Source organism: Sycon ciliatum, chromosome 3 (genome assembly GCF_964019385.1).
Source record: "Sycon ciliatum chromosome 3, ocSycCili1.1, whole genome shotgun sequence".
NCBI classification, from domain to species: Eukaryota; Metazoa; Porifera; class Calcarea; order Leucosolenida; family Sycettidae; genus Sycon; species Sycon ciliatum.
The window spans coordinates 40,612,808-40,636,987 of record NC_088645.1 but is presented as its reverse complement, the minus strand read 5'-3'; the positions used below and the strand labels follow the sequence as shown (position 1 = coordinate 40,636,987).

General features: G+C 46.6%; 2 protein-coding genes across 6 annotated transcripts in view; both read left to right on the top strand.

Annotated features, from left to right (window-relative positions):
• Positions 1-20,326, top strand: part of LOC135812216 (uncharacterized) — a 26,647-nt gene extending 6,321 nt beyond the window's left edge. For 2 of the 5 annotated variants that reach the window (XM_065325555.1, XM_065325553.1), the window contains exons 5-16: positions 1,379-1,651; positions 1,994-2,734; positions 3,719-3,898; positions 5,160-5,429; positions 9,204-9,465; positions 10,692-10,742; positions 11,477-11,587; positions 12,471-12,560; positions 13,804-13,918; positions 14,376-14,467; positions 18,776-19,016; positions 19,463-20,326. In XM_065325555.1, coding sequence (XP_065181627.1) covers positions 1,379-1,651; positions 1,994-2,734; positions 3,719-3,898; positions 5,160-5,429; positions 9,204-9,465; positions 10,692-10,742; positions 11,477-11,587; positions 12,471-12,560; positions 13,804-13,918; positions 14,376-14,467; positions 18,776-19,016; positions 19,463-19,526 — 2,490 coding nt within the window. In that variant the 3' untranslated portion in view covers positions 19,527-20,326. Of the gene's footprint in view, positions 1-1,378; positions 1,652-1,993; positions 2,735-3,718; positions 3,899-5,159; positions 5,430-9,203; positions 9,466-10,691; positions 10,743-11,476; positions 11,588-12,470; positions 12,561-13,803; positions 13,950-14,375; positions 14,468-18,775; positions 19,017-19,462 lie in introns of those variants that run through there. The other 3 variants (XM_065325554.1, XM_065325556.1, XR_010552772.1) reach the window with 3 other exon arrangements.
• A 27-nt stretch (positions 20,327-20,353) lies between these two features.
• LOC135813093 (uncharacterized) lies at positions 20,354-21,793 on the top strand. Its single transcript, XM_065326311.1, has one exon. The coding sequence runs from the start codon at positions 20,354-20,356 to the stop codon at positions 21,791-21,793; it is 1,440 nt and encodes a 479-aa protein (XP_065182383.1).
• The last annotated feature ends 2,387 nt before the right edge of the window (positions 21,794-24,180 follow it).

Genomic DNA, 24,180 nt, shown 5'->3' with positions numbered 1-24,180 from the left:
TCATTCAATGATTTGACAGGTCACAGTATTGCAGTTGCACGTCGAACAGGGGGGATGTCACAGAAGCTACACCTACAAAGTCGCTGCTAACTTGTTGAAAACTCTGAAGTGCTCGAGGAAAACCCTTGCCATTGCGCTTTGCGTGATTTGGAATGATGGCTTGAAACACCGCTAGAAGTGTATTTGGTTCCTGCAATAGCCTGTTCTTCGCTACCTTGTTATTACGAAGCCGCGTTTGGATTTACGAAATATAACAACCAACATCTTAAAATCACTAGGAGCTAGCTCGTAACTAGTGGCCAAAAACATTTTGAAACCTGGAAAATGGACATAGTTTACCGTCACTTTGCTACGGTGTGAGATGCACTTTCGTACGGTGCGGGTGAAAGTGCATGGGGTCAGTGCATATAGGCCAGCAGATCTTGCAAAAATGAGGTGGGCGTTTGCAGCGGACTTTACGGTAATAGCGCGAGCTCCAGTGTGGGAGCAAACTCGTTCCTAAAAATCATCGCCGAAGTCGCAACCACTATTTAGTACTAGTACTATAGAAAAGAAAAAGGACAAAGGAACTACAAGTTACGCTATAATGTCCACTAACACCACCAGTTACCAGATACCAGTTCCTTTGTCCTTTTACTTTTCTATAAATTAATCCTTGGCTCTCCATCCGAGTCCACTACTAGTACTAGTTTATATTTCTTTTTCAATAATTACGGTCTGCATTTCCTGTGGCCATGGTAACTTAATAACAGCCTGGTCAGTACAGGCATGGTCTATTGTTCACATCGGCATGGATATTTCTCAAGTTGCTGCTTCTGCTACTATCACCACTCTTATTCCATTTCTCATTTTTCATTCATGTTGGGTTTATCTATTCACTGCACTGAGACATGGTGATGATTGTGCTTCGCTTTGCCCATAGACGAGGCCTTTTCACTGCTCTTATTCTCTCCGGATCATCTTGGATTTTCAATAAAGTTCTTTGGCTACTAGTAGAGGGATGGTGGCAACAGTACAGCTGGAAAAACGGACACTACTAACTACAAACTAACCTTGAGCAAAAGGTTGAACACATGTTGATTTATGAGCCGCGACACGACAAAAGGGTGCTTATGGCACGCGTCATTAAACTGAGAAAAAATCGTTTGAAAGTTGAGTATGCAATATTGAGAGTGCACGTTTTCTTTCGTTGCGATTTATCAAGCTTTTTGAATGCGTTTATTTGCAACAAAAGCAGTGAGAATTCAGCCACTGCGCTGTATCCATAACTCAGTTTGTGACATTTTTGCCATAAGCACCCTTTTGTCATGGTGCGCCTCATATGCATCTTTATGTACTTTGTACGTGAACAATATTCTCTGCATTTGTATTTTGGCAGGCGCCACGCGATGGCCGCAGCGCTGACCATGCAGCCATTAGCACCACGCGTGTCCGCGCTGAGCATCTCGTCACCAGCACCGCCCAACACCATCCAGCAGAGGAAAGTAACCAAGGTGTTGCAATGGTAACAACAGGACCGGTGGCTTCTGGCACCGCTGACAACAGCGACAACAGCAGCAACAGCAGCAGCAGCAACAACAGCATCACAGCAGAATCTGAAATGCCATTCACTGGCGCAGAACTCGACCACCAGTCTGCCACTCAAGAAGACGTAAGAGATATTAGTTTAATCTGGCGGACCATGCATGCCTTTAATCCCGATTTGGCCGTTGTTTCCTGTGAAATTCTCCCAAACTGTAAATTATGAAGCATAACAAGCAGGTGCTGCCGTGCCCCGTGGCACATGGCTGTTTTGATACTGTTCATCATGTCTTCCTTCGTTTCATTGTGTCTTCTCCGATTTTGTGTGTGTGTGTGTGTGTGTGTGTGTATATGCGTGTGTTTTTGCATGCATACGTGTGTTTGTGTGTGCATGCATATGTGTATAATGTGTGTGTGTGTGTGTGTGTGTGTGTGTGTGTGTGTGTGTGTGTGTTGTGCTTTTCACTGATAGTGCATTGCGCAGGACGACACAGGTGCAGGGGGATGCTTCGATCCCACAGCCAGTAGCCTCCCCTATCCGTCTCTCACTGCTGACCCACCTCTAAACAGTTATACACAAGCGGACACGCCTGCTGACGATGGTAACACATCCGTAGAGCCACTTGACGAATCCAGCGACCACTGTTCACCGTTTGAACATGATAGTCTTTCGTCGGCAGGTGAGACAACACCGAATGTAACAACGCCACCGACGGCACGATACAATAGTCAGCCGGTACCCAGAGCTCGTAATCATGCTACTGTTGATGCTGGTCGTAGTGCTGGTCGTAGTGCTGGTCGTAGTGCTGGTGATGGTGCTACCGGTGGTGGTACTGGTGCTGCTGCTGCTGCTGCTGGTGGTGGTGGTGGTGGTACTGATGCTGTTGCTGGTGCTGCTGCTGGTGGTGGTGGTGGTGGTACTGCTGCTGTTGCTGGTGCTGCTGCTGCTGCTGGTGGTGGTACTGCTGCTGTTGCTGGTGCTGCTGCTGCTGCTGCTGGTGGTGGTACTGCTACTGGTGGTGGTACTGGTGCTGCTGGTGGTACTGGTGCTGCTGGTGCTGCTGCTGGTGCTGCTGGTGGTGGTGCTGCTGGTGGTGCTGCTGCTGGCGGTGGTGCTGCTGGCGGTGGTGCTGCTGCTGGTGGTGGTACTGCTGGTGGTTCTGGTGGTGCTTCAGGTGTTAGGAATACCAGTGGACTGTCGACCATGTTGATGGTAAGGTCTACCTGCCCTGGTTCTATTCAATGTTACCCCATTCTGAAGGATGTCTCAGGGAGTCCCGACTGTAGATCCTGCAACACATGCATTATGCACACGTTACAATTTCTCCAGGAAACCCATACTTATTGCCTTCTAGTGGTAGAGAGATTAACGCAGATACTGTGATGGGGCCAGGTGGGGCTAACACACTCAAATAATTTTAAGGTAAGGGGTCGTCTGTAATTATCGAAAAATTAAAAAATCCGTCCTCGTGCAAAACTGCCTCTGACCCCCCCCCCCCCCCCATTTTTTCCCATTAATTTTTTTGATTTTTACCGATGCCCAGCTCGAAAATAAGAACTCCTGACCCCATGTTCACTGATTGCACCTACATGTACATGTACATGTATGTCAAGTACTAGTAGTAGTGCCGGAGTAGGAGGTCTACCGACGGCCATGCACGTCCTACAACTACATGAAGATAAGAGTCATGTACCGGTATATCATACTGCCGTTTGCGATCCTTCAATACGTCCACAGTGCACTACATGTCAGTGCAACGAGTATATGAAAGTCACTGAAGAAAAAAAAGTACGAAAAATCAAAAAAATTAAATTCCGCCAGCGCTCTTGACCACCCACCCCCTTTCTGCCTGAGGACGGATTTTTATAATTTTTCGAAAAATACTTAACTGAATGATATCAGAAATCAGTTACCCTGGTTCGTACGATTTTCCGGAAACCCAAGGCGGGGTTTTCTGATCAGGTGGATACTCTCACAAGATAGGATGCCCTGGCGGTATTTGTGGTTAATTTTCCCCGAACCTGACGTTGTGAGACGCTTCACAATGTTGCCGCAATGGTGTCAAATGTGCATGTGTGTTCGTGTTCGTGTGTATGTGTTCGTATGTGTTTGTGTGTGTGTTTGTGTGTGTGTGTGTGCATGTGTGTGTGTGTACACACACGCGTATGTACATGTCCTTGCCTGCAATATATCCAGAATGATAGTGATCGTGCGCAAGAAGTGCGGCGAGAGAAGAAAATGTCAACTGCCTCAGATGGCGGCTCGAAAGAGCAACAGCTCACCGGGGACAAATTCACACTTCAAGAAGGGAAGTCTTCACAGACGTTGACTGCTGACACCTCCTCGGACACCTCAACTGTACAGTCCAGTGCGAATGTAAGTAAATTCCTGAGCTATGCCATACATACAGGGGTAAGCAGCCACATTCGGCCCTGTACAGATCTTTCCATTGATCACCACACCATAACTGCGATCTCCAGCCGATCTCGACACATTCTACAATATCTACCTTCACTGATGGGAGCTTTATACTAGAAACCCACTGTATGAAAAAAACAAAAACTCAGTACCAATGGTCCACGGATGTGTGGCGTTGCTGATGGTGTGCTGTGGCAACGTGTCGGGGTTTTGCTGGAGAGCGCAGTTGAGGTGTGCGGCATGATGCAAAAGGCTTTGTCATAGGTGTGTAATGTAGGACGTGTAGCTGAGCCAGGGTCCAGCAGTCTTTCTTCCGTATGTGTGGACTGACAGCAGGGCCGCGTGAATTGTAACAAATTGTGTTCACGTACGCCACGTCACCAGATGATTTCGGAGGAGCGGTTGGCGTGTGAATTTCTCAAAGTGCCTGTTCTGTTTGCAGGTGTTAACGGAATGCAAGTATGACATGCTGTGTTGACTAAGATCACCTGGTGCGGCGTATACCACGTGACACAAATTGCTACTGTAATTTTAGTGATAGTAAGGAATGATGAAATTCCCAATTGAGTATTGGACATTGTCGATAGACCTTCGGTAACTGGTCTTTCAGTTGAAAACTACTCTAAGCATGTGATTGCTCGTCAGCATGCATAGAATGTTTTCACACTGATCACATGACCACACCGGGTCAGCCATGTTGGTTCAAGCTCTAGTCAAACCTTGCATCTATGGGTCACATGATGATGTCGGCCATGTTGGTTCAAGCTCTAGTCAAACAATGCATCTATGAGTCACATGATGATGTCGGCCATGTTGGTTCGAGCTCTAGTCAAACAATGCATCTATGAGTCACATGATGATGTCGGCCATGTTGGTTCAAGCTCTAGTCAAACAATGCATCTATGAGTCACATGATGATGTCGGCCATGTTGAATTCAAGCTCTAGTCAAACAATGCATCTATGGGTTACATGATGATGTCGGCCATGTTGGTTCAAGCTCTAGTCAAACAATGCATCTATGGGTCACATGATGATGTCGGCCATGTTGGTTGCACTGTGCACATGACATGATCGCTTTCTACACAAATTCCATCACATGACAACGATATGAAATCACTCTAATTATTTTTAAAAGAAAAAAACAAATGATGATCACATGATCACAAGCGTTAGAGGATATGTCCGTGTGGCTTGTTTTGGTGCTCATGCCTCCCCCAGCAGGTCGACTCCATGGCAAACGGAACAGCGCTGCAAACTGCAGCTGATCCCCCTATGACAGCTGCAATGCACGCCAATCTGGAGGCTCCAAGTGACCGGTCCAGTGCAGCAGGAGGGATTACAGCGGAATTGCCAGCCGGGACCGGCCTCCCAATGACAGTGTCGTGCCGAAACGAGCCACTGCTGAAGCTATCGGGGCTGCAGCCATCACTAGCCAGTGATACTCAGTCTATTACCCAATGCTCTGAACAACCTGACCCGGATACCCTGGTGAGTTTTATAGCACTATCAATGAAGGGTTTCATACAATTATGCACCACTACCCAAAAAACGGTCTCTCGGCTACAAATTCTTCCAAATATAATACTATAAATCCAACTGAGGAAGGTATTCCAATGAAGGGTATTATAATGATTATTTATTCCCGTAGCTATGCAGAAGATGTGACTTCAGTAACGTCTGGCGCTAGCCAGTGTCCACACAGCTTTAATTTGGTATTTGTGTGTTTGTTTGTTTGTGTGTTTGTGTCACGCCTGGCGCTATCCCGTATCTGTCCCGTACCGTACCATCAAACACAGCTGGCCACATACAGCTGGCCGCAATATTCAAATAGGGCTTTCAAACGCAAGATCATAACGTGAAGCAACTTGGAAGAATGGGTATGAATGCGAAGTGTATGGGGGAATGCATGTAGGGCGATAGTGCGGGTTCGAATCCCAGGATATGCCTTAAAAAAAAAATAGGAGAATTGAAAATTTTACAACATCCCTATGCTTTTTTTGCTGTCATCAAGGCGGTAGACGGAGTCGTTTTACCCTCGATCGTACCTGTCCCGTACCTATCCCGTACCGTATCCAGTCTCTTCGGAGGCGTGGGTTCGAATCCCACCGCTGCCACCAATTTGTAGCGGGCCGCAGTCTCTCGGAGGCAAGAACGCACAAGGGTCTCAGTGAACACACTGTAATTGGCAATTGAAATGTACTGGCAACGAAATTAACTGATTGGCAACTAAATTAACTAACTGGCTATAAAAGAATCGTGAGCAACAGCTTTGACACAAAGGCAGACTCCGTACGCTAATGTACGGGGATACGCTAACGTATGGGGATACAGTGCGGGGATATGCTATACTCTAAGCACTAAACGCTATACGCTTTGAAGTCACAAGCGTCCCAACGCTACACCGTACTATCAAAGACGGCTGGCCACAATGCATATTAAAATAGGGCGTTCAAATGCAAGATCATAACGTGAAGCAACTTGGAAGAATTACTATGTATGCAAAGTGTATCGGGGGATGCATGCAGGGTGCGCGATAGTGCGGGTTCGAATCCCAGGTTATGTCTTAAAAAAAGGATTTTTTAAAGAATTTATAACATCCCTATGCTTTTTTTTGTCGAGGTCATCAAGGCAAAAAAGCATATTGTAGGGCCCTGAGCTTCCAAGCTCTCTCGTTTGTGATGAATGAAGGGTTCGGACTTGGAGTGTTGGAGTGCGCATCCAAGATGTGCTAGAGCTGTTAGCCAGTTAGGTGTAGAACGTCAGTACCATCAGTCAGTGTCGTGCAATGTTATCGCATGAGCTGATTGTCCAGTAACTGGTGGTGTTAGTGGACATTATAGCGTAACCTGTAGTTCCTTGGTCCTTTTTCTTTTGTATAAATGAAGGGTTCCTTTGTCAAACGTGGTACGTACCGTCATCCAGCCATTTCCTGTGTTATCTGATGGCTTGGGTCGCGAATAATGCTGTTGCGCGTTTTCTTTTCCTCTCAAAACTCGCACACTGTACAGAAGAGGTGTTTCAACATTGGCACAATACTAAAAGCGGTGGGAGATAATCAAGCCAGGCAGCTAATCCGCCCTGCACAGAGAGATGCCCTTTTTGAAATGTACTTTCTATAATTAATTGTTTGGGACCATGTACAGTACTGTCGGTCGCCGAAGAACTGGGCCATGAGGGGCCAGCCTCCTAGCCTAGACCGTTCTTGTTTCCATGTATTACAGATTGTGTACAGTTGAGTCCTCGTGTATTAGTGTTAAAACCGAACACGGATTCTTCGAACGAATAATCTATCGAATAATTTCGCCCTCCATCGAACGAATAATCTATATTCTATCATATACAGTCAAATCTGTCGTAAGCGACCGCCCCTTGGTGCAAGAAAAAGCGGTCGCTTACGGCAGATGGTCTCTTACGGCAGATGTATGGTAAATCCGGCATACCAGGTATATGCTTCCATGTACTCAAATCGACGAGAATAATGTGATTTTTAATATCATTTTTATTGGATATTCAACGACGACCATACCCGTATAGTACGCGTCTGCGACACGGCAGTAGATCGACACTGCCTGGACTTGAGAGCTACAGCACAGCCTCAGTACAGGCCAGGCGCCAGTCGATCGCACTTGCAAGACAGCGCATTTTCACACTTTGCAGCTGACAGCGCACTGGCATGAACAGTTTCGCACCTTACTGAACCTGGGTCGCGGTCGCTTACAGCAGATTTGAATGCAGCCACCGTGCATGAAATCGCGGTCGCTGGTCGCGCACAGCAGATGGTCGCTCTGGACTGATCAGTTTGTATCTGAAACCGTCGGTGCACCGAAAATCGGTCGCTAACAGTAGATGGTCGCCTACAGCAGAGGTCGCTAACGGCAGATTTGACTGTATACACATGATCGCATTTTTCAACACTTTTTCAGCACTTTTTAAGTATTTTTTTTTAATTTTTTGCTGATTATCGAATTTTGTTATGTGGAGGTGCAAAACCGGTTAACCTGTAGCGCCAAGAGTACATAACCCCCCCCCCCCCCCCAGAGTGTGCAACGCCTGATACAGCTCTGCATAGGGTCTTGGTCGAAAGTGGTCAAAGACCGAAAATCACATTCACTGCATCCATGTTTCCCTCGTATGGAAAGAACAGAAGTATTACTAGATACCGATAGGAGATTAAAACTTGGAGGAGAAGAGTTTGAGAAGAAAATACTACGAGCAGATCTACGCAGTGCAAATATCAGTAGGGTCAGCACTGAGCATAGATCGTTTTTTTGTTTGTTTGTTTTTTTGATTTCTGATAATTCCTACGACTATTCGATTATTCGTTCACCCCACGAATATTGTAAATAATTCGATTATTCGATTATTCGTTTCAACACTACCGTGTATACATTGGTATGCTGTGCTTGGTGAAATTCTAGCCTGGCCGTTCTTCGACGCCCCGTTCTTGGGCACCCCGTTCTTGGGCACCCCGTTTTTCGGCACCCCGTTCTTCGGCACCCCGTTCTTCGGCACCCCGTTCTTCGGCACCCCGTTCTTCGGCACCCCGTTCTTCGGCACCCCGTTCTTCGGCACCCCGTTCTTCGGCACCCCGTTCTTCGGCACCGCGTTCTTCGGCACCCCGTTCTTCGGCACCCCGTTCTTCGGCGCCCAACAGTACTAAAGTCAGAGCAGCTAACAATTACGTGTCCTGGACTTGTCACCTTGGTATAATTATACCAAGGTCGCACTCAGTGGGTGGGTGCAATCACTGCCATGAATCAATTCATGAATGGAATCCCATTGTTCGATTTCATGTCATGAGCCCTGGAGTCGGTTCGTAATCGATTCGTCCTAGTCTCATGGGGTGATGAGAACAGCCAGGGGGTAATTCATGAATGGATTCAAAATTGATGTGCATGCAAAATCGAACACACTCAGTGAGAATGAACCTTAAACCTGTCTTTGAAAACATGGTTCAGGTGTTGACAATGATTTCGTTGAATATTGGCTGCAAGTGCATTTTTGCAGAGCACTTAGGACACCTCCAGCCGCTTTTACGGGCAAAATACACGCAATGGATGGAATGCAATACTAATGCAAACCCAGAAAAAAACACTTAAGCACTAAGGAGCGGTTTTGTTGACCGTGGCCGGTATGCCCCTGCATATTTAACAGGTGAAGTCGGATAGAAGGCCAGGGTGACGTTCTATTCTTCTTTGAATCGTGTGTGTGTGTGTGTGTGTGTGTGTGCGTGCACGCGCGTGTGTGTATGTGTGTGACCAGATACCTACCAGAAGGCGGCTAACGTCATTCCGAGGCGAACAAGGGACGAGCACAGCGTCTTTCTCTCCCCCAATGCCGACCCAATCTCGCACTGGCATCATACCAGCAGCAGCACACAATCCAAGACCCGCGCGTTACTCACACTCTCCGCGTGGCAACCAGCCACCAACATCAAGGGGTCCCCGCGCCAGGAAGAAGAAATCGCAATTCAGCTCCTCGGGAGACGCTGATGTGTCTGACTTCACAAGTACTGGATTAGATGGTAGGTGACTCAGGCCCGGCGGAACCGGTCCGGTTGTTCAGGCCATGGCCGGACCAATTTTTTAGGCACCAACGTGTGTTTACTGCTGAGGAGGTCATGTGACTACCCTCCATATCATACACACAAACTGTATGAAAGTCATGTGACTACCCTCCATATCATACACAAACTGTATGAACGTCATGTGACTACCCTCCATATCATACACAAACTGTATGAACGTCATGTGTATACCCTCCATATCATACACAAACTGTATGAAAGTCATGTGTATACCCTCCATATCATACACAAACTGTATGAACGTCATGTGACTACCCTCCATATCATACACAAACTGTATGAAAGTCATGTGACTACCCTCCATATCATACACAAACTGTATGAAAGTCATGTGACTACCCTCCATATCATACACAAACTGTATGAAAGACAAACTTATGGCCGGACCAATCACAAGCTGCTTCCGCCTGTCCTGGACCGTGTAGACCTAGAAAACGTAAACCAGTGAATGTGATGGATTGACAGTAAACCAGTGAATGTGATGGATTGACAGTGAACCAGTGAATGTGATGGATTGACAGTAAACCAGTGAATGTGATGGATTGACAGTACATGCGATGGATTGACAGCATGTTGATTGATTCCTCCCCGGCTCCAATCTGCACATGTGTCAATCAGTCGTGTATGGAAGTTGTTATATTTCTACTACACAGCTTGCTATCATAGTATGCTGTGCGCAAAGTAGTATTTGATTGTGCGTTGGTGTTTCACCTCATCAAGAAACCTTCTAGGACTTCCGAGTCAGTTAGCATTTGTGAGAGCATTTTTAAACGGATTCGACTAGAGAATGTGTTAGTCGGAATGGGGACATAGCACAATCATTTATGTTCCTCTGACCCAGTTGCTGATGTGGACCTTTTTGACGATCTCTGGTGCTCAGTTGGGAATGGTGAATAATGTGCTCCTCTTCTGAGATGTTTATGCTCTGGTGTCTGGCCATGCACGTCTTGTGGCAGTACTTTGCTGAAGTACCGTCTGTCTTCTCAGCTGTCTCTTGTTCTGTCATCATCTCCAATATCCCTCTTGTCTGTGTCTGTCCGTATGTCTCTTTCTTTTTCTGTCTGTCTGTCTGGCTGCGCTCCTGTCTGTTTGAATACACTCTCTCTCTCTTTCTCTCCCATGGTCATCCTGGCTCTCTTCTCTGTGTGTTTATGCAAAACAAGATTCAACATTCAGCCCCCATTCGCCGAGAGTAAAACTGAGGAGGGACGCATGTAAGGAGGTTTGTTGTGTAGTCCACCGTGCCAGGCCAGACTTAGACTCACTCGAGGCCTTGCTAGTCTTTCTGAATCTGCCTGTCTTTTTCTTTTTCTTTTAAGAGGTGCGCTAGCTCCACTACAGCCACTTCATAACAGAGACCCCCCCCCCCCCCCCCTTTCCAACACCAGAGCAAATGGTCTCTTTGCAGCAAATGATGGCTCCATGGCCGATATTTTGCCGGATGGAGATAGTATAAAATTGCCGCAAAGAGACTAAGCTTAGGTGGTGATGCTGTAGGGTTTCCGTGTGATAATCACTATCAGCAAGATATCGGTGTGCATGGGTACCCTCTGTATCAACGGATCATTGTAATAGAATGTGTTACATTCATTGGACGCAGTTCCCACGGAGCATGTCTCTTTTTGATAGTCGACATATTTTGGGTTTAGATGTATCCGCTAAACGAGGCACCAATGCAGATTTTGCTCTCGTCGCGTATTTGTTTAACTGTCCACACGGGATTGGTTCAATGCATGTGACTGTCAGAGTGTTTGACTATCTGCTTATCTGTCTGTCTGTCTGGCTGGATGCCTGTCTATCTGGCTGGCTGGCTGGCTGGATGCCTGTCTGGCTGGCTGGCTGGTTGGATGCCTGTCTGTTTGCCTGCCCGTCCGTCCGTCTAAGTATTCTCATGCCACTCATTCTCTTTCTCTTTCTTAACGGGAACTTCTTCTTCTTTTCTGTTCAGCTGGTAATCAGAAGAAGGAAATTCAGGTCTGTTTTGCAGAGATACTCACCCACCTCAAAATTCACGCCAATATGGTGCCAGACGACTTGACCGCGACGGACACCAGTAAGAGTACGTTGATGTGTATGGTGTCTTAAGTTTTGGACATACTCGTATCCTATATGAGGTCTCCTCCGAGGGGTGGCCCTTACTCATTGAGTTCCACTGCACTTTTGCGTTCCTTCTTTCACTCTATTGAACTTTGACGTTTGGCATGTTTGCTTGCCCGTCTGTAAGTCAACAAATAATCGGCGCATATATATTTTCGGCTGTTATGTTTAGCCGAAAATTTGTTGCGGCCGAAATGTTGTTTCACAATGTTCTGTGTGACAGTGTATACATGCGGCAGCAGTACAGACCAAAAATTTGATGCGTCCGAAAGGGGTTTTAACCCTGGGAGGCCAAAATGTTAGGCTTACAGTAAGGGGCTGTTCCGAGAGCCAGGGAAACTCCCGCCAAGTTCCCCTACAGCATCATTGGTTCTCAATTCTCACGTAGGCAACTTCCGACGGCATGCATAGGAGTCCGTATGAAGAGTCTGAATGCAAAACTCGACATGCGGTGTCATCCCTTTTCGTAAAATGGCCGAAAACCGGTTGACTTGACGTGCCGTTTGCATCTGAATTCATACATGGGTGCCTATTGTCAAGTTTCTCTGGTCAAATTATTATGGAATATGGTAATAGGCGTTTCGGAGGAAGAACTCTCAGCAAAGCAATGAATAAAAGCAATTGAAGCCGACATAATACCATGATAGAAGAAGTCGAATTTAGAAACGCTTTTCTTCAATGGTCATCAGTGAACCTACATCGAATAATGTATAATAGAATAAATACCAGAATATATGCTCAAAGCATGTGTGTGTGTGTGTGCGCGCGCACGAGCGCGCGTGAGTGCATGTGTGTGATCGTGTATATATGTGTACGCGTGCACGTGCACGATCCTGTGCATGCAGAACTTCCAGGGCGTGTCTACAGGGCCGACTTTACGAGTTGCGTGCGCAGTGTGCTGAACCGGGACATGCATCTTCCGGACGTGAAGAGAAGTACAGCATTTACCAGATTATTTTGAATGTTCTAGTTCACCCTTTACATGCCACATGTGCCCGTTCTAATCTGGATACAAACAAGTCCATAAAAAAATGCTTACCAATGAACTCTGACCACTACTGAGTGTCCACAGCATGATGTGAAACGGGGACGTGTGTTGTCAGCTGGATTGTACTGGTTGTACAGCTGAAGTGTGAAACGGACGGCTTTACTTGGAGAGCTGTTAATGGTTTGCTGTTTGTGATCGGCTTTGCTTGGAGAGCTGTTAATGGTGTGCTGTTTGTGATCGGCTTTGCTTGGACAGCTGTTAATGGTGTGCTGTTTGTGATCGGCTTTGCTTGGACAGCTGTTAATGGTGTGGTGTTTGTGATCGGCTTTGCTTGGACAGCTGTTAATGGTGTGCTGTTTGTGATCGGCTTTGCTTGGAGAGCTGTTAATGGTGTGCTGCTTGTGGTCGGGCTACAAAAGCCAGTACAGTTATCCGTTGCAAAGTATGCCCTCAGACCCAGCTTATCACTGTCCATACTAGAGTCAGTGCACTGGAATAACAGTATGGTGTTGTCTTAGCCCCCCCCCCCCGTTACATACGTACATACACGCACGTGCACACACACTCACACATACATGTACACACACACACGTGCACACACACACATACACGTGTGTGAGCAAACCTCCATCCATGCAAGCACATGTTTTCCTCGTTTGGTTAGGAGACGCTTTCACTTTTCTTTATCTCATGGCCAGCTACACTCGGGCAGCTAGTTTAACTCACTCGTTCACACTGGTTACGTTTTGTGCTACTTGAAACATCAGGGTACATCAACTCAAACAATCAAAACCCAGTCTCTTTGCTGTATACTTCAAGAGCTCACCAAATTGTGGGGCATGGCCAATTCTTATCACTTTCCTACAGCACCTCATTGCATATCTACTCAATTCGTTGTTTGTTGTCGTCGGGTTTTTTTTCTTCTGTTTGTTTTCAATCCGATGATGGGCCATGCCCGAAAATTTGGTGAACACTTCAAGTTATGTATGCAGCAAAGAGACCGCATTTGGAGTGTTTGAGCAAGATGAGGCACTTTTTAAGAAGGTGTTATTGGCTGCAGTGGAGTCTGTGACGATTACTTTTAACAAATGCGTTTCGGAAGCCAGCCACACTTTTTCTTCCTTTGTTGATTCACTCATCAAATTGTTGTGCTCTGCAACTTGCTCTTGTCCAATCTTCTCTATATACAGGTGGATGTGAATGGGAGACAACTAGTCATGGGAATACTCTGCCAGCGCGACAGCCTCAGTCGACGCCAACCAGCAAGGGTGAATCAGGAGCTGAAAGAGACGTCCCACGGCCCACGTATGTACATGAAAATGGATCACAGAATGCTGTGAATACATGTACATCTGTCTTTGCACGTGCTATTCACACCTGCATGCATATGTGTATGCCCGTGCGTATGAGGGTGTCACAATTCCTAGCTTTGGTTTTCTCATGCCACTGCAAAAAAAATACCCTCCCCATGGTTGTCAACATCATCGTTGTTGTTGTCGTTGCTGATGCTGTTCTTGCTGCTGCTGCTGCTGCTGCTGCTGTTGTTGTTGTTGTTGTTGCTGCTGCTGCTGCTGCTGCTGTTGCCGCCGTCATTGTCGTCGTCATCGCCGCCGCGGCTGCTGTTGCTGTTGTTGTCATTGCCGCTGCCGTTGTCGTTGTCGTCGTTGTTGTCGTTGTCATTCCTGTTCCTGTTCATGTTTGTTCTTACTGCTGTTGTTGTTGTTGATATTTGCCTGCTCTGCATCTGTGCTTGTACATCTAGTCTACTAGTGGGCAACCATTACTTGAGGCGCATCCGTGATCTGCATCAGTTTGCGGAGGAACTAACTAAAATGCTGACGCTAAAAGGCTGCGGTAAGTTTCAGGTTAGCGGACGAGGGAGACCAGCTGTGCAGAACAGCCTAGTAAACATTGGGAGCTAGGAACCACTTTTTAATTATATAATCGGCCCTCTTTAATCCGGCACTTTATAAACCAGCACCTTCTTTAAACCAGCACCATTTTCAGTAACCAAAAGGTCCTCGTCATGAGACTGCAGCAGAAAATCAGATTTGATAATCCAGCACCCTCCCTAATCCATCAGAATTTCCTTACATAGATGGTGCCATGTTATAAAGGGACCACTGTATTTCACATTCAACACTTCATTGATGACTGTGCCGTCACACTGCTGTGTCGTAAAATTTACACTCAGCTTCGTGGCCGTAAAATCCGGCGGCACGTCATTTTTCCAATAATCGACGTTGAGAAAGTAATTTAATTACACAAGTATGGAGAGTAAAAGAGATGCAGACATTACTAATCATCATCAGCTGTCCGGCGTGAGCTGTTATGTTAACCATTTAGCGTGCATGGTTCGAAATCGATCCGTAGAGACTTGGGCACTCACTCATGCACTCTATTGATCGTAACTCAGTCACATCTCAACCGAATTTCAACACAAAATAGCAGGTGGTGGAAAGTCTCAACTGTTAGTGCGAACAACTCCCAGCTCTCTCCGGTGAAGTTTGAGCGAATCGCGTGCGATCGAACTTTCACGCTTGCACGCGGAACAAATTTTCACAATTTTTGCGCAGAACATGGGTTTTCCCTGTCCCTGCAATGTTATGGTGGAAAAAATCGAACAATTAGTAATCACATTGTTGCAAATTTCCTAGCGTGATTTGACAAGTGGCACTCTGAAAGGGTTGATCGCTTAGTTTCTTCTATTCTTTTCTTCATCACACCTTCAACAGCGATTATTTATTATTCCTTTCGATGTAATCCACCTCAGTTCCGTATATTCCACCGAAATACTGAGCACGAAAATTGCAATTCTGGAATATAGTTGTTCTTCAGAAACTTGCATTCAGCGTTTTGGTTATTAGTAATGGCTGCATCTCCTAGTTATACTCTTCATAGCTACAATGACATCATTTTCAATATGTTTTATTGTGTACTGATCAACACCGAGTGCAGTCAGGCTAGACACAGACATACTAGTTCGGGGGGGGGGGGGGGGGGGGATACTATGGAGACTGAAGATGAGTTCGGGTTGATAATCCACGGCCCTCCACACCAACATACAATGTATATAAATTCTGTTGTCAGTAACTACTTCCTCCGCGTCATCGAAATTGTCGCAGTTTGACTAGTGACTTGTCACTTGTTACTGACAACTCCATAAGCTAAGCCATTCAAAACTTATTACACAGTATGATAGTCTGAAGACTAGAGTAACGTTCCAGAACAGTTGGACTGAGAGTTTTCATGCAGAGATGAAGTCCTCGTCGTCGCTGATGTCAATGGACGCAAAAATATCGTTCCGAAATATTTCAAGGAAGGTTGAAAGTTGGTCGCGCCTCATCTCAAACGCTTTGACTTTCTCCACAGGACAAGAGCTGCTATGCTTGCCGTCTGCTAGCTCTGGATGATTTCTACTTCACCACCAACGAAGCCTAGTAAGAATACACGATCGTTGCGAGGTCGGTTGATTACCGTCGCCGGAATCACCTCGATCTTGAAATGACCTTTTTTTTAGCCGTGGCATGCCCATTTATTTTAGCTGTTTGGTCACAGCTCAGGTAAGTGTACTATCGCGTCCAGCGGGCCCTGTTTTTCAGCATCACTGGTATACCATGGCACGGCACCTGCGCGTGCATCACTAGCACTACGTATAGAGTCTACACGGCTCTTGCAGGTACAATCATGTTCTGAGTGTCTCAGCCAGAGCAACAAATTTTATCGCTGTTGCAGGCATTTAGTTTGCTGACCCCTCAATGTTTCTCCAAGCGCTGCCACTTGTTCCACGAAGTCATTCTCACCCCAGCTAAGGTAAAACAGTGATGAGGCTTGAGTGAATGGCCATAAGCACGAGAAATGTGCAGGCTGCAACGCCTGACTGATCTCCGCGAGTCGAAATTACCATCGCAGCGACATCAGCGAAGAAATTGCGTCTAGTTCAAAAATTCCAGCTTCCAATAACAGAAAATAGAACTTTACCGTCACCCTATATTGATGACTATCGCCTATATCCCATTCCCTGCCTCTGGTACGAGTGCTGGTGAGTAAATACCCCGTTTTATATCAAAAGTCAAACTGCGACAATTTCGATGACGCGGAGGAAGTACTTGCTAACCTAGCTAGTGTTGAGTTCGAAACAAGACGACTGACGACACATTATCCAGACATTACAACGGGAACAGGTAGGTTGGGGACGACATTTATTATACTAGTAGACGACGAGACAAGAGACCAAGACGAACGAAACGACTACATTGAAGAGTGAGAAAAGAGAGTGAGAAAAGAGAGAGAGATCAATCAAGTCTGAACGGCAAGATAGAGGGCCTGGGTAGCTATGGCAAATATGGGCGCGCAAGTAGCTACCCAGGCCAACGGAACAAAAGGAGACAAAAGGTGAGTACGCAAGTGCATGCAGGCCAGCTAGAAAAGGTACGGGAGGAGGTACCTAACATACCACCCCTCCATGAAAAAAATCCCGCGTCCTCGCGAGAGAAAAAAAAGAGAGAAAAAGATTTTAAAAAAATTAATGAAGGAGAAAAAACACACACACACACAACGCACGGGCCTCACAAAAGTTTGTACTAAAAAATGCACTACAGATCATTACAACCGTCAACGTTCCTGTACTACTCATACTTTAGTGTGTACATTGCCAATAACAACGGGCCCAAACGCCCCTTCAAAACATGGCACAAAAAATAACTATTGGAGTTCGACGAGGGACTTGAATTGTATTCTGATGACAAGTATTTTGCACGGCTAATAGAGCCTAGTTACACTTTAATATACGACATAAATAAGAGAGCGTGGCTCACCATGATCGGACCCCTAATATTAATTAAGGACACCCGCACGCACACACACTACAAAAAAATTCACGAAAATAAATTTGACGAAGAAGGAACGCATACAAAAAAAAGAAAGAGAGAAAGGTAGCTGACCTGCATGGCTTGAACGACACGAGGTTGACATAGACGAAGTTGGCGTAGGAGAGACGAGGTTGATAGAGACGAGACGAGGTTGGCGTAGGAGAGACAAGACTGACATGGATGAGACGAGGTTGACATAGACGAGACGAATGGCGGTTGAGGACGGCTGGGATGATCTCAGGGTCGTGGGTCGCTCAATAATCGGGAGCCAATGTTGAGTTCGAAACAGTACGACTGACAACGGGAACAAGTTAGTGGGAACGACATTTATTATAGACGACGAGACAAGAGACCAAGACGAACGAAACGACTACATTGAAGAGTGAGAAAAGAGAGTGAGAAAAGAGAGTGAGAAAAGAGAGAGAGATCAATCAAGTCTGAACGGCAAGATAGAGGGCCTGGGTAGCTATGGCAAATATGGGCGCGCAAGTAGCTACCCAGGCCAACGGAACAAAAGGAGACAAAAGGTGAGTACGCAAGTGCATGCAGGCCAGCTAGAAAAGGTACGGGAGGAGGTACCTAACACTAGTATATTAGCAAAAAAAGGACTGTAGCTAAACAGTGTCTCTCACTGCAGAATTAATATTGAAGGTCGAACCTTTTTCGAAATGTCGGTTAACTCTTCTGAAGCTACTCAAATGCTATTCACAACTTCTCCATCTCACAAACGGTCTTTTCAATGCGAAGAACTGCTGCCCCCCCCCCCCCCCCCTCCCGTTCATGTTGATGGGCGAAGCCTGACTGATTTCTGAAAATCCTGTAAGACTCGGATGGAGAGCCAAGGATTAGAATTATGGAAAGGTCCAAAATGTTACATGTTGTCCGTCGCATCCTGCATAAGTTATAGCTGCTAGTGTTGGACACAAACTACGCGTAGCAGGTAACTGTTTGGTCCTTTCTTTAATTAAAAGTCTTGTTTTTGCAAGAAAGAGACTGATTGGAAGATGACAAAGTTATGAGGCAGTTGAAATTGACCTTTTTAGCAGACGGTAAATCTGACAAAGAAGAGTGGAACTCTGACTGTGCTAGAAAATGTTCTGTGCTTTATGTAAGGTAGCATTGCCACTGCCGATTGTTTCGAATCTTTATCCTCACGATGGCTTGTTTTTGTTGTTGTTGTTGTTGTCGTTGGTGGTGGTGGTGGTGGTGGTTGTGGTGGTGGTTGTGGTGGTGGTGGTGCTGCTGTTGTTGTTTTTGTTGCCATGCTCGTATTATGCTGCATTCTCTGCAGAGGACGTGGCTCGCAAGATTGTGAAGCGCTGCGACAGGTCCACTTTCTTCAACTTTCCGGCCGCACTACGCCGCTACATGCTCTTGCAAGGGTATAAAGAATCTACGCTGGAACTGTACTACATACACGGCGCTATATCGTACTGGAAAGGTAAAGAGCCCAGTGCCACCACCGACCACCTGCTCGACATCATCAAGAGCGTTGCCGGCAACGTGGCTGATCGTGCTGCCTCCGTTGGACGGTAAGTGTGACCAAGCCTTGCTGCTCACGTACAACAGACTGTGTTCTCAACGGATGCATGTACAATGTACGAGGTGTGTGTGTGTGTGTGTGTGTGTGTGTGTGTGTGTGTGTGTGTGTGTGTGTGTGTGTGTGTGTGTGTGTGTGTGTGTGTGTGTGTGTGTGTGTGTGTGTGTGTGTGTGTGTGTGTGTGTGTGTGTGTGTGTGTGTGTGTGTGTGTGTGTGTGTGTGTGTTTGCAGTTCAAGTCCACCCAGGTGTGCACTCAGTCTTGCATGAACACCTCATGATTCTAGCCGCACAACATCCGAAGTGTTCACCGTGACATGAAAGGACTAGCAAGTGTTCTAGGACGCACCTGAAACGGGATACAGCAACTTGATTATGGGGATATTTATTTCAACCGCATATCCAGACACACATTCTCTTCTGCTTCGTTCTTCTTACAGAGAGGTCAGCACCGACGGTGATTCACTGAGTAGCTGGAGACGGCAACGCCACAACAGCCGATAAGCAAGCGGAAGCTAGGTCATAGTCATACGCACCATTTCAGTTGCGGTGTTCCGTGTGCCGAGGTCGAACGGATCTGATCCAGTGCCCCACGGATACGAGCAATGGAGCCGTTTCACACCTCCGTCATGTGACATGTGTCTACTAGTACATGTATGCATGTAGCCTTAGCCGCTGTGTCACGAGCTATGAAGCCGAGACCTCTGGTCGGCTGAACTTAATAAGCCCCACCACCACACTCCATTATTGACTTCAGTGTGTGGAGATACGTGGGTTTTGTAGGAGAAAGATGTGATGTTTGTGTACGAAACTCCCACTACATGCGCACAGTGGGACCGACTGCACCGACGTCGTGTGACTGCAGACTTTCGCTATCAACACGACTGCGCCATTATTTTGCTAATGTGGTCATGTGACATACCCCCCCCCCCCCCCTTGGTACGTTCCGCAGTGCTATGATGAGTGCGAGGTGCGAACATGCCTCTTTTCTGAACCTCCCCCCCCCCTTACCAAAGCCTGTCGGTGATGGTCGACAGTTCTACATCCTTCTTTCTTCTAATGTCATGCTAGCTTGTTCCGCATGCCTCGTTACACGGCCTTTATTAGTGCTTCAAAATAGCTTTGAGACTTTACCCCGAACAATGAGGCAACCATGGAACTATCATGGCGACACATTGCCAAGAGATGTTATTAATTTTAGTTTAAAATTTTGAATATTCACTTCTAGAGAAACGTGCATGCGCTGTGGTTCGTGTTGATTTCTTGAATCGGTTTGCTGTCGTGATGACTGCTGACCACCCGCATACTGGGTTTTCGGTAGTGTTGTCGTGATGACTGCTGACCAACCGCATACTGGTGGTAGTGTTATCGTGGTGACTGCTGACCACCCGCATACTGGTGGTAGTGTTGTCGTGGTGACTGCTGACCACCCTCATACTGGTGGTAGTGCTGTCGTGGTGGTGACTGCTGACCACCCTCATACTGGTGGTAGTGTTGTCGTGGTGACTACTGACCAACCGCATACTGGTGATAGTGTTGTCGTGGTGACTGCTGACCACCCGCATACTGGTGGTAGTGTTGTCGTGGTGACTGCTGACCAACCGCATACTGGTGGTAGTGTTGTCATGGTGACTGCTGACCACCCTCATACTGGTGGTAGTGTTGTCGTGGTGACTGCTGACCACCCGCCTACTGGTGGTAGTGTTGTCGTGGTGACTGCTGACCACCCGCATACTGGTGGTAGTGTTGTCGTGGTGACTGCTGACCAACCGCATACTGGTGATAGTGTTGTCGTGGTGACTGCTGACCACCCTCATACTGGTGGTAGTGTTGTCGTGGTGACTGCTGACCACCCGCCTACTGGTGGTAGTGTTGTCGTGGTGACTGCTGACCACCCGCATACTGGTGGTAGTGTTGTCGTTGTGACTGCTGACCAACCGCATACTGGTGATAGTGTTGTCGTGGTGACTGCTGACCACCCTCATACTGGTGGTAGTGTTGTCGTGGTGACTGCTGACCACCCGCATACTGGTGGTAGTGTTGTCGTGGTGACTGCTGACCACCCTCATACTGGTGGTAGTGTTGTCGTGGTGACTGCTGACCAACCGCATACTGGTGGTAGTGTTGTCATGGTGACTGCTGACCACCCTCATACTGGTGGTAGTGTTGTCGTGGTGACTGCTGACCACCCGCATACTGGTGGTAGTGTTGTCGTGGTGACTGCTGACCACCCTCATACTGGTGGTAGTGCTGTCGTGGTGACTGCTGACCAACCGCATACTGGTGATAGTGTTGTCGTGGTGACTGCTGACCACCCGCATACTGGTGGTAGTGTTGTCGTGGTGACTGCTGACCAACCGCATACTGGTGATAGTGTTGTCGTGGTGACTGCTGACCACCCTCATACTGGTGGTAGTGTTGTCGTGGTGACTGCTGACCACCCGCATACTGGTGGCAGTGTTGTCGTGGTGACTGCTGACCACCCGCATACTGGTGATAGCGTTGTCGTGGTGACTGCTGACCACCCGCATACTGGTGGTAGTGTTGTCGTGGTGACTGCTGACCAACCGCATACGGGTGGTAGTGTTGTCATGGTGACTGCTGACCACCCTCATACTGGTGGTAGTGTTGTCGTGGTGACTGCTGACCAACCGCATACTGGTGGTAGTGTTGTCATGGTGACTGCTGACCACCCTCATACTGGTGGTAGTGTTGTCGTGGTGACTGCTGACCACCCGCATACTGGTGGTAGAGTTGTACAGTACATGTGATTGTATTGATCAATGGAATCCGATAAAGCGAGTGAACGCCAGGCCGGGCCGGGCACTGTGCAGTCCTGGACCTGCGAACACTGGCAAGTGAACTGGTTCAGGGCGCATACTGTAAAGTGAGAAACTTTTGCTAGAGATTAAATTTCGCTATTTTCGCGACCATCACACATTCGCGAATATAAAACGCCGCAAACCCCTCCGTGCATTGATTGTAGACAGCACAAGATCCGACTGAAAAGATAGAATCGCAAAAGTTTCTCATCATAAACCAGCCAAATTTATGAAAACGCTAAGTTTGCGCGCCGCGAAAGTTTGTCGCTTTACAGTACTTGACTCTCGAGCACACTTTCATTGAGCAGCACTGCACATCACTCGCGGTTAACTAATGACATGCCGTCTTGCACCGCGTCGTTAATATTCATGACTTTTTTAATGCAAATGCTGCAGCCGTCAAACTTCCCATTGCAGATAGCAAAAGTTGATTATTGGCAGCTTTGAAAGCAAGTCTCGCTTCAGTTTGAGCAATAGACATGTCCTGGCTTCCTTCCCTGAGTGTATGGCTTCATACTTCTTGAAATACATAATAATTATGTATTTCAAAAAAAAGTAAGTTTCCTTCTCCAATAATTATTATTGGAGAAGGAAACTTACTTTTTTTCTTTGCAATAGCGGTAGACATGGCCAACCGAGGGCTGGTTTTTTTTATTGGTTTGATTAATTTATTTCTTACTCACTAATTCCATTGTAGCCAATCGCACACATCTTTTTTATAAATTTATTGTGTAATTTTGAATAATGGCTAGTGACTTGACTGGAATTGTTTTGACGTTTATTTTGCAAGGCAAGCTTGCAGTTTATAGTGAAGAAAAAGTACCAAGAGACTACAAGTTAGGCTATAATGTCCTTGGCTCTCCATCCGAGTCCAAGCTTGCACTTGCAGTTCTTCCACTTTTGCAAAATTGCCGCATACTTCTTCTTTTTTTCTTCTTTTTTTGAGTACGCACGGATCGAAAATTTGTACAATTTTGCACTCCATGCAGTGGACGAAAATACGTGTTTGTTTGTGTGACCGGGTACACATCCGGGAAGGTGCCAGCCGAGTTCAACAATTAAACTATTTTTCCGATGCGAACTCTAAAACCAGAAAAATAATAATATGTAGCGCAAAATAAAGAGAAGGAAAATAATAACCGGTCAAGCGCTAAATACAAATAGTCACATAGTGATATCTTTGCTCACCTCCATGTCGCTGTGAGTCGAGCTGGAAACTGGCTATCCAAGTGGCATTTACTTGCCCCCCCCCCCCTCCCCCCCCCTCCCCCAACTAAAATAGTCGTCGAATAAACGCCGCGGAGACAACAATTTTAATATAGCAATAAAAAGAACTAACTTTGCCGTAACGATCATGCATCAACTTCAATGATGAAGTTGACCCCCCGTGGATGTCTGAGCCGCCGTTCCGGGAACTCATGTTGCTCGTTACGACTGGTGTTGAGTTTTCGTTCAATGATATTATGTATAAACAAATTGATGGTGTCGGTATGGGATCATCGTTAGGTCCAGTTTTAGCGAATGTGTTTGTTGGTTATTGCGAGTCTTTGATTGCTGAGTCGTCCCGGCCCGCGCTATACTGCCGCTTTGTGGACGACTCGTTCACATTTTTCGACACTCTTGAGAGGAGTCAGGCCTTCCTTGATACTCTAAATGGCTTACACCCACCCATAGGGTTTACTTGTGAACACGAACAAGACAACAAGTTGTCCTTCCGGGATGTTCTGGTCCAGAAGTCTAGTCAGAGTACAGTAACATCTGTTTACAGAAAGCCAACTTTTACCGGCCAGTACATAATTTTCGAATCGTATTGTTCATATCAATACTTGGAAGTATAAGATAAACTAAGTGCGCAACTTAGTGGATAGAGCGGAACGTATTAATTTTGCTCTCGGCCGAAACTTGCAGAAGAACTTGACTTCTTGAAGTCAGTGTTTCTCAAGAGCGGATATCCCGAAGAACTACTGAACAAATTAATGAACCAAAGAATACAACAGAATGAAGTATGGTTTGGCCATGAGAAATGTCCAATGTATTTATCTCTCCCGTGGAAAGCGAACGTGTCATTATCTATGTGCCTTGCAGTCCGGACAATTGTCCAACAAACCTACTTCGCGGTGCACTTCGTAGTTTACCAATTTGAGTGCCGACGATGTGGTAGTCGGTACGTTGGTAGGACTCTTCAACATCTGAACGCACGTATCAAGCAGCATGTTCCCCTTCAAATGTTGTCTGGTTCGGCACGGGCACTGCTGCCCAAGCGAGGCAGACCACCGAAGAATCCGGAACCACAGCCGTTGCTGGTAAAATTGCCGCCACCGGCGAGGTTATCCTCG